General features: G+C 30.3%; 1 protein-coding gene and 1 pseudogene across 1 annotated transcript; both read left to right on the forward strand.

The window, feature by feature from the left end:
- Positions 1-698: 698 nt before the first annotated feature.
- LOC114169418 lies at positions 699-2,022 on the forward strand. The gene is made up of 6 exons (XM_028054560.1): positions 699-830; positions 910-1,064; positions 1,155-1,275; positions 1,342-1,521; positions 1,622-1,699; positions 1,813-2,022. The coding sequence occupies exons 1-6, from the start codon at positions 699-701 to the stop codon at positions 2,020-2,022; spliced, it is 876 nt and encodes a 291-aa protein (XP_027910361.1).
- Positions 2,023-5,673: 3,651 nt separating this feature from the next.
- LOC114169419 lies at positions 5,674-10,675 on the forward strand (annotated as a pseudogene).
- The last annotated feature ends 1,159 nt before the right edge of the window (positions 10,676-11,834 follow it).

Genomic DNA, 11,834 nt, shown 5'->3' on the forward strand with positions numbered 1-11,834 from the left:
ATTTTTTGTTAAAGTATATGATTTAACATTTATGAATTGCATTTTAGATATTTTGGGATTACTGGTCGGAGTGGGGACTGAAAGAGAATTGCAAGTTGATGGAAAGACAACAAAATTAAATGTCATAGCAATAGAAGCTTATGGGTATTCTATATCTATACTATACTAAATTCCTTTTATATTTCTTTTCGAATAACTACATGACATTATATTGCACTTTAATCTTTAGGTTTCGAATAGAGTGTACTTTGTTTGGTATTTATGTGGATGAACTGTATGTATTTCTTTCAAGTGGAGAAGTACAAAATGCTGCTGTAAGTATAGAATTTGCGAAAGTCAAAACTTTTCAAGGTAAAATTTTGTTATTACTTTTACAAAGTACTTTGTACTACTTATTCCATGTTACTCTCACATACACTATATTTTTAAATATAGATAAGGTTCAAGTTCAAAATTGTAAGTTCTGCACCCGTATTAAGTACAATGTTAACTTCAAGGAAGCATCTGAACTTAAATCAAGGTAATATTGAAATTGTTCTTCAGTTTATTCAAACTTTATAATCCATTTTTGTAACAATATTTTCGTTACTTTGTAATGCAAATTATCCTTCATTTGCTCAACTTGATATTTCAGATGTACATACATTCAATAATAGATTTATTGTTTATGAGAACAACTATATTTTCTTTTGCACAGAATGTTTAAGAACAATGAATCTCCCTCTCAAGGATTAACGCAACTTTCTCAGACTTCCAAAAATACTGTCGAAGAGGACTTTTTAACACTTACACCTAGAACCACCATTCAAGGTCTAAAAGATTGTAAAGAGGTTAGAATAGATTTTTTTATTATTGTGCAATTTTTCTTATTCACAATAATCTCTTGATTAATGTTTTTTATATTGAAAGGTCACCACTTACATATTGTTTGGAACAATTAAGCATATATTGGTTGACGATGACTGGTGGTATACTGCTTGTGTGTGTAACAAAGCTGTTTATCTAGATTCCAAGATGTTCTTTTGTGAGAAGTGTAACAAGCATGTTATAAAAGTCTTTCCAAGGTTAACGAATTGTTTTTTAATATTAATGTCAATTTAAAACAACATTGTAATTACAACTTTTGTTCATTAAATTTATTTTTCAATTTTCAGATATAGGATTAAGATCCGAGTTATTGACTCTTTCGATTCAACCACATTTGTCCTCTTTGATAGGGATGCAACTACCCTTTTCAAAAAAACTTGTGCTGATATGTTAGACACTCATGATAAGGTATACTCTTCAATATATCCACTTATATATTTAATTACACAATGTTTAATTATTTTCTTTTTGTAGATGAATTCTTCTGGAAATTTGCCTAAGCAGTTTGATGAGTTAGTTGATAGAAGTCTGCTTTTTAAAGTGGAAAGTAGGAACGATCAGAATTTCAAACTTGAGCAGTCTTTCAGAGTGAAGAAAATATGTGTTGATGATGATATAATTGAGAAATTCAATGATTCTTTGTTGAAATCTGTGGTAAGATGTAATTTACGATCAAATTTGTTACATTATAATCTCATTATAATGCAGTTATCTTTTTCTTTTTTATAATCTCATTATTTCTACCTATTTGAAGGATGTTTATACTGGGAATGGTGAGTTTAGTAGGGAAAAAATGCGTATAGTCAATGAGTCCACCGTTAATATTTCAGAGGTATACAAATTATATAAATGTTTTTGACATGAATTATTTTTTTAATACTTTTAATAATGTTATCAATTTTGAATGTGGATTTACTTTTAATAAATTTACTTTTAATACTGTAGGATTTATTAGTTCGATTTACCAAAGAAACAATTGAGTGTGGATCCCAATCACCTGAACTAATCCAAGATAATCCAACCAACGATGATGCTAACAGTTCACATAAGAGAGAATCTGGAAAGAAGACTGCATCACTTGAATCCATCGAAGAAGACAATGTTCCATTGAAGCTTTTAAAAAGAAATATTAAGAAGGAAAAAACAGTGATTTGAGATCCACTTTTAGTTATTCTATTTGAAGACAATTTTTTTTATGCCTTTCATTTTGGGAATGTAATATGTCTACGCATCGTTTTGTCTTTAAATTCATCTGAACTACAACTTCTATGTTAAATTTCATCTTTAATTTCATCTGAACTACAACTTCTATGTTCAATTTCATGATAACAATATTATGAGCTTTTGAGTTACATTATTTAGATTTTAATTTATTTCATACGCTGGTGCACAAGATATTGTTGACATTTTTCAATTTTTGTCAACAAATATGACTACCAGCTACATCAAAACTTACAAAAATTGATTTCATTTTTGTAGCATGATGTAATGAAAGTCGTAAATAACATATCTTTTCTGAAAAAGATTTTTTGTTTAAACTTGTGTGACTCATAAATAAGATATATCTATTTTTTCTCACAACATAATTTATAAATGTCTATTTTTCATAATATTTACTTTTCATAAATAAGATAAATATGGCAAAGCAATTATCTGTTGACAGATTTTAAGTTGTCACAACAGAATTGGATGCCATATACAATTTTGATTGACTATTTTTTTTTACTTATCTTCTGTTAATTACTAACTTATTAAACATTGTACAATATAATTGAGATATTTTTATACAATAAGTACGAATGAAATATTATATTTTAACGTATAATATTATATATTACAGAAGTTCATTTTTGGAAATTTGTTATTGGTATATATTACATATATTATATTATTATATTGTGTAGCATAATAGAATAATTTAATATATCTTTAATAACGTTATATCTTTTTAATGTTTTATTCTGTTATTATCGTCTTCCCGTTTTTCAATGCCGTAATAATTACATTACTATTGAAGAATCTATTTGTAATCGTCCCGTCTTTTCATGTGTCATTTGTCTTCTATAAATAAATATTCATCTCCATTCTACCATGAAGATTAAACTTCAAGATCAGTTCAATCATATTCTACATTCTTCCAACTTTTACTCTACTATCTCTCTCAAAGTCGAAGCAAATGGAAAACAACTTCAATGAAGATGACGTTATTAATAGAATGAGTAGGTACCAATTCTCTATTATTCACCTTCAGGACGAGGTAAGTTCATTGTCAAATTTTTCAGACATATTTTCTTTTACAAGATTTCTTCTACTCTTTCTATTTGTGTGACGGATTTCTTCTTCTCTTTTACAATATCCTGATTTTAACCTTAACTAATCCGTTTTTTTCTTTAAAAAATTCTCTCTTTCGAGGTTGTTGGTTTTGTGGATCGTGCATTCGCCATTCTTTAGGATGACGATCTTGAGCGTCAATGGACTTTAAGAGATGAATAAGGCAATAGACATGTGGTTACTTATAACAAGAATTTACAAAAACCAATGCTAATTGGAGGATGGACTGAATTAAGGCACATATATGAACTTCACGATTTCCACACTATTTATTTTGGATATGTGGGTGATTCTTGCTTCCACATCACTATTTTTCCCAGTAAATGCAAACTTTTGTCTATTGCATGTTTTCTTAAAAGAATTGAGGCAGATCAACCCCTTTTCAATGGACCGAAGTTGCATTTCTTCATATTTATGAATCCAAATCAATGCAATGCTAGCCATCTGGTGAGATTCATTTCATATTTTTTACTAAATGGATGTTTCTTTCATATTTTGATTTATGTTTCCAAATTATTTTAAAAATTTAATCCATATACTAATTTCATTAATATTTTATGTATGTTTTAGGATTTGCCAGCTGATTTTGGCAATTATCTTCGTCAAGGAATATTTAAATACATTTTTCTTTATGGACCGCGTAAAATAGTGAAGTGCAAACTACTGTTGAGAAATCATCCTTAGAAGTCTAGCAAAATTGGAAGTGGCTGGAAGAAATTTTGTACTGCTCATGGATTTCATCAAACTATTGACTTGGTGTTTGAAGTGGACCACATGAAAAGCAATCAGAATGTCAAAGTGCTAACATATTGTAATTTTTAATTTACATTTAGTATAAATAGTTTTGTTTTTATTTCTGCCACTTATGTAGTTTTCAACCTAGAAGTTTTTTTATTTTCAGCAATGCATATGTATAGTTCTACCTTCTTATCAATGAAATCTCTTTGAAGCTTCTCTAAATTCCTCTGAAAGATGAAAAGTGATACATGTTATGGTATGATATTCATAAATAAAATTATTTTGTTTTATAATTCAAATGAAATATATATGATGTAATTGAAAGATATATAGTTGGACGAATAATGAAAAGTTCTCTGTTCTATAATCATATGTATGGATGTATGTTGCTTTAGTATGTGCATACACTGACTGTATGTTATCATTTAGACACATAATGAGGTTAAGATTGCAGATACTTCCTATGAAACAGTCCTCTTTGTTGTACTATATATAGTAGTGCATAAAAAAGACGTCTGATTGTACCTACATAAAAAGCAAATGTTTTGTTAGTTGCAAGAACAAATCAACTCTGAAATAAGTGCTATATATATGAATGATTCTGATATATTAACACTCAGCACTGCATGCTCTTTCTATTTTTAATGTTTGTCTTCTGAAACAAGTGCTTCCTATTATAATTACATATATTTCTGTTTCCACAATTGTGATTAGAGGTACAAGCTAGACAAAAAAGTTTAACAAAGACATTCACCAATATAGTAATAAAATAGTAAACACTTTTCCATCCATTGAGTCAACTTACCTTTATTTTTGCTTCTTCCATTGTAACCTTTGAAACTATTCCATAACATTTATGTACTGTAATGGAGCATAACGATTGTAAAAATGCAACCCTGAGAAGGAAACTGGTGCTACAACAAAGGTTCAATGCAAGAAGTAATCAACATTCATGTAAGTCATTAACATCTTACTTAAACCATTTATCTTTTCTAATTCTTCATCAATAATTTATTTAAAAATGATGCATTTGTATGTTTGTATGTTTTTTTATGTTGCAGATGACAAAGAAGAGAATGCAAGAAAGAAAACTAAATTTGCAAACCATTCTTCTCAAAGTAAACAAATCTCAGGATTTCTTTTTATATATATATATATTTATAAATATATGTTTTGGATTGTAACTTCACAACACAGATGCATACTCAAACATCTTTGTTGTTTTAATCACAAATAAACCAACTGTATCTCAAAGATCATTTCAGAAAAATATAGACAGGAATCCATTACAACAGTTGGATATTAGTAAGTTTTTTTTTCTAAGCTATATCTTTACAGATTGTTGTTAAATGAATCAATGAAGTCTTTTTGTTTATTTCTTTAATAACAATGCTTCTACAATAATCCTTTTGCAAATGTTGACAACAACAACAACAACCTTCACAATATGAATTCAATATTTCACAGACAAATTGGTCAGTTTTGAAGTTCTTCCAATACTTAATTATAACATTGTTTATGAATAATATTAATTCCGTCTCACTTTAAACTAACCTTCGTTTCAATGCAGTAACTGTCAACAAATTTTCAAGTACTTTAGTTGAACAACAAATCACTTCAATATCTGTAACTTCTACTTTAACTTACCATAGTCCTTTCGGTATATTTCTACATTACTCTTAATTTCTTATATACCTATTTAAATGACAATTTTAAAATTTATATCAATGTTTTTGAATGACTCCAGCTTTTAACAATAACAGTCAGAGAAATTATGGACAAAATAATTACAATTCCAGTGCAGGTAAGTACATTTGGATTCATACTCACAATGCCAATGCAGGTAGGACAATTGTTTTCTGTTGTTTTTCATAGGTGGGAGATCAAAGGTTGTAAATGAGTCGCATTCTGTTTCTAAGAATAAAGTTGTCAAATATCCTTTTCAAGTCATACAATCACTTCAAAACAGATTCAATCTTGATGATGAAACAAGAAGACAACATAATTATTCAGACACAACAAATGATGATTCAGCAACGATAAGAGATGATGGTAATTCAGATATTAAACTTATTGATGTTAATATAAATTCCTTTGAAATCATTAATTAGTTTTCATCTTACTAATATTGAAGAACATACTACAAGTACTACAACTACAAACGAATTGTATTGCAAAGGAGAGTTACAAGGTACATAATGTCCAACACAATTGTATATAAATGCAGATTAAAATATACGCATTTTCATGCTAATGTTTTGTAATGATGTTCAGAACCGCTCAATATTGGAGAACCTTGCTTGGAATGCCAATACTGTAAAGCTCAACTTTGGTATGAAGAAAGAGCAGAAAAATGTAACACCTCAAAAGGAGTTGAATTCTCATTGTGTTGTCAAAAGGGAAAAGTCCAAATTTCACTATTAAAAAGACCACCTAATCTTCTTGAAGGTTTGTTAAATGGTGAAGATCAGAGAAGCAAATCATTTCTACAAAACATAAGAGTATACAATAGCATGTTTTCATTTACTTCAATTGGTGGTAAGATTGATAATTCAATGAACAATGGTTCTGCTCCACCACAATTTATTCTGAATGGACAGAACTATCACCGTATTGGCAATTTATTGCCAGAGCATGGATCAAAGCCAAAGTTTGCACAGCTGTACATATATGATACGGAAAATGAAATGACTAACAGAGTCAAGCATTTCAGGTCAGTGAATATATTAAATAATTTCATTATATGAAATATTTAAATACATGTGTTGACATGTTTTCTCTTTATTATTTTTTAGTTCAAACACCAAGGAATCTGTTATAGATGAATCATTGGTTGCTGATTTGATTCAAATGATTGACAATCACAATGTTCTTACGAAATCTTTTAGAAGAGTAAGAGATTTGTCACTGGAACATATGGAATCAGATTTCACGCTAAGACTATTTAGAGACAGAAACAAAGACCCTAGAGTCTACAATACACCTTCATGTGATGAAATAACTGCACTTATAGTTGGTGATTTTGGCAATATGGATGTAGGCAGAGATATAATGGTCAAAAAATGTTCTGGTGAATTAACCAGACTGCACGAAACTCACACAGCTTTCATTCCACTGCAATATCCTCTCATGTTTCCATATGGAGAAAATGGTTATCAAGAGGATATCCTAATAAGAGAATCTCATTCAAAAACAAAATCCAGGGTAAGAGTTAGAATTTCTTTGCGAGAATTTATTGCCTTTAGAATACAACAAAGAGCTGTAGAAGCAGGAAATATTGTGAATGCATGCAGATTGTTCCAACAGTTTCTGGTCGATTGCTATACAATGGTTGAAGCCCAAAGGTTGTCATTCATTAGAGCTAATCAGAAGTTAATTCGTTGTGATATTCTTAATGGATTACAAGAAGCTGTTAATAGAGGAGAGACAGATCCTTCTTTAATTGGAAGACGTATTGTCTTGCCTGCTTCTTTCACTGGTGGTACCAGATACATGTTCAACAACTGTCAAGATGCTATGGCAATTTGTAAAAAATTTGGATATCCAGATTTGTTCATTACTATAACATGCAATGTGAATTGGAGTGAAATAAAAGAATTTGTCTTAGCAAAAGGCTTATCAGCTTCGGATAGACCTGATATTGTATGTAGAGTGTTCAAAATGAAGCTGGATGAAATGATGACAGATTTTAAGAAAAAGGACTTCTTTGGAAAAAACACTGCAGGTATGTTATATATGAAGTAATATACATTATATAAATTTTTATTAAATTAAATTCTGACAACTATATTTATTTTTTATTTATATATGCAAGAATGTACACAGTAGAATTCCAAAAAAGAGGTTTACCTCATGCACATATACTTTTATGGTTGGATGGAGAAAGCAAGTTGAAGAATTCAACTGATATTGATAAAGTAATATCAGTTGAATTGCCAAATGCTGATTTGTACCCCAAATTGGAAAAAGTTGTCTCAAGTTACATGATTCATGGACCATGCGGACCTGCAAGACATAATTCACCTTGCATGAAGGAAGGAAGATGTTCTAAATTTTATCCAAAAAAATTCACATCTTCGACTTCAATTGATGAAGAAGGATATCCATGCTATAGAAGACTTGATAATGGTAGATTTGTTGAGAAGAATGGAATTAAGCTGGACAATAGAAGTGTTGTTCCTTACAATCCACCACTTCTAATGAGGTATCAAGCACACGTCAATACAGAGTATTGCAACAAGACCAATTCAATAAAATATTTGTTCAAATATGTGAACAAAGGTCCCGACAGAGCTACTCTTAAAATAAGCAACAACTTTGCACAGTCTGAAAAATCAACCATTATTGATGAGATCAAAAGGTATTACGATTGTAGGTATCTATCACCATGTGAAGCTGCTTGGAGAATATTTGCTTTTGACATCCATCACAGATGGCCTCCTGGTCAGAGATTGACCTTTCATCTTCCTGGCCAACAATCAGCTTTGTTTAAAGATGATGATGATATTAATGTGGTCTTCAACAGATACGAAAATGCTAACACAATGTTTCTAGCTTGGTTTGAGGCTAACAAAGTTTATGAGGAAGGAAAACAATTGACTTATTCAGAATTTCCAAGCAAATTTGTGTGGTTTGCCAAAGAAAAAGAATGGAAACCAAGGAAGAAAGGCTACAACATTGGTAGACTTACTTATATTCCTCCTGGTTCTGGAGAACTTTATTATTTGAGGATATTACTGACCATTCAAAAAGGTTGTATTGATTATCAAAGCATTAAGACAATTGATGGAAAGTATTATGAAACATACCAAGAAGCTTGCTATGTTTTGGGATTGTTGGCTGACGACAAAGAATATATTGATGCAATCAAAGAAGCAAGTGAATTTGCTTCTGGGTATCAACTTAGAAGATTATTTGTTACTTTGTTGTCGATGAATACAATTTTTAAACCAGATATAGTTTGGAATTCTACTTGGAGTATCTTATGTGATGGAATTTTGTACCAAAAAAGGAAGGAGATGAACTTACCAGGTATTTCATATTTTTTTTTAATTTGCTATACATATTTATTTTAATTGTATTATTTACTTATTGCAGGTCTTCAAATTCAGACTGCTGAATTACAAAAACTATGTCTGCTGGAAATAGAGGAAATGCTAATGTCAAATGGTAGAAGTTTGAAAGATTATCCTTCATTACCTCAACTTGATCTTTCAGATGTACATACGTTCAATAATAGATTTATTGTTGATGAGCTGCAATATAATAAACAAGACATGGCGAAAGAACATGACAGTTTGTTTAAAGCACTGAATGATGAACGAATTCATGTATATCAGGATATCATGACAGCAGTTCTTTCAAAGAAGGGAGGATTCTTTTTCTTATATGGCTATGGTGGTACAGGTAAGACTTTTATGTGGAAGACATTGTCGGCTGGTCTAAGAAGCAAGGGCATGATTGTTTTGAACGTAGCATCAAGTGGAATTGCTTCTTTATTACTTCCTGGTGGAAAAACAACACACTGTTAATTAATGATGAATCAACTTGCAACATAGCACAAGGTAGTCTCAGGGCAAAACTTCTTATGGCAACCAGTTTGATTATCTGGGATGAAGCACCAATGATGAATAGAATGTGCTTTGAGGCATTTGATAGAACACTAAGAGATATTATGCGAAATGTTGATGATGCCAATAAAGACAAACCATTTGGTGGCAAAGCAGTTGTCTTGGGAGGTGACTTTAGACAAATTCTACCAGTTATCAAAAAAGGATCTAGGTTTGATATCATAAAATCATCAATCAACTATTCAGAGTTATGGAATTATTGTAAAGTGCTAAAGTTATCCAAGAACATGAGATTAAGTACTACATCAAATACTGAAACAGCCAATGATATTCAAGAATTTGCTGATTGGATATTGAAGATTGGAGACGGGAAAATGGATCTAAATGAGAATGGTGAGTGCATGGTTGAAATTCCAGAACAGATCCTGATAACAAACACAGATTTACCTTTATTGGCATTGGTTGAATTTGTCTATCCTCAATTTGTGGTTAACATGTTGAATCCTAATTATTTTGATGATGGAGCAATTTTGTGCCCAACAAATGATTCTGTATAGCAAGTAAATGATTTCATGTTGTCTTTAATTGGTGGTGAAGAGGTGACTTATTTAAGTTCAGATACACCTTGCCAATCTGATGAACAAGATGAAGTGCAATCTGAATGGTTTACATATGAATTTTTAAATGATATCAAATGTTCAGGGATACCAAATCATAAACTGAAGTTGAAAACAGGTGTTCCAATTATGCTCTTGAGAAACATTGATCAAGCGAAAGGTCTATGTAATGGCACAAGATTGCAAGTCAACCATTTAGGAAAGAATGTAATATATGCAACTGTAATTACTGGAAAAAACATTGGTGACAGGATTTTTATACCAAAAATGGATTTAGTGCCATCTGATTCAGGGTTGCCTTTCAAATTTCAAAGAAGACAGTTTCCGATATCTTTATGCTTTGCAATGCCGATTAACAAAAGTCAGGGACAAACACTTTCTAGAGTCGGCCTTTATCTTCCACAACCTGTATTCACACATGGCCAACTATATGTTGCTATTTCTAGAGTCAAAACCAAAAGAGGATTGAAAATACTTATATTGGATGAAGATGGAAAGGTAACAAACACAACTAAAAACGTTGTGTACAAAGAAAATTTTGAAACTCTTTGAAAAGAAATCAATTATAGGTATGTCATTTCTATTTTTTTTTTCATTTCAAAACTGTTATGAATATATATCAATTGATTTATGTTATTTTCTGCCATGTAGGAAAATCATGGTACAGAAAAAGTTGAACAAAGAAGTCATTGTGTACAAAAGGAAATTCTGTACGAAACGAATTTATGAACTTCAATAACAAAGGATACATTCTAGGTATGTAATTTTTTCTTTTTTTTTCTTATATTAACAAAGTAGTGTATTAGTCATATTTTTGTTGTTTGTGGTTGACGATAATATTCAATGAAATCAAATATTAACTTGACATACCACTTTAATTACATTCTAAATTGATCTATTCTATTGATACACTTCAACATCTTTTTAAAACATTAGATTCTCATCATATAGATTATTAAATATCCAAAAACCCATTGTTATTACCACAATTATTACATATAAAAAAAACCCGTGCGTTGCATGGGTAGAAGGACTAGTTGGCTACATACTCCATGCTGCACAATGTGCAATTTTGTGGTATATGTGTTTTTTTCATGTTTCTCTCTTTTGATATTCTTCTTTCTCCCTTTCTTCTGATATTTTTTCTCTCTACTTTTAAATTTTAGGTTTGTTTTCATTTTCTTCATTCTCCCTTCCTTCAAATTTTAGGAACAACTTTTGTTTTTAAATTACACACAATTATCAATATAATTTTGTACTCTCTTTTGATATCTCTACAACTTGAAGCAGTGTGGTTTTTCTACTTGGTCAAACAGAGATAGGAGTGTTTTCCAATAATAGTTTGATTTAAGGTATTTAACTTCTTATTGTATTGATTTTCCTCTTTTCTTTTCTTTTTTTTTATACCAAAACAACTATTAAATATGGATGTGATTAAAATGAAAGAGTTGTTCAAGTGTAACCTATGCTAGAAGATACTGGAGAAAATTTTCCGTTTATCATATCTTTCCCTAATTTTATTCTTTGATATAGTTATTGTTCTTTTCAATATTGTTTGGTTCAGTTTTATTTTATTGTTATATTCTAATCTTTGTTTTCTATACATATAACTAATATCGCTTTTGTTGTGAAATATTGCATTTTAACCTTTTAAAAATTTATTGTTTCAGTCTTCTGTCCGCAAAGTTTCCCAGCACACTGGGAGCTTCAT

This window comes from Vigna unguiculata, chromosome 11 (genome assembly GCF_004118075.2).
Source record: "Vigna unguiculata cultivar IT97K-499-35 chromosome 11, ASM411807v1, whole genome shotgun sequence".
Taxonomy (NCBI): Eukaryota; Viridiplantae; Streptophyta; class Magnoliopsida; order Fabales; family Fabaceae; genus Vigna; species Vigna unguiculata.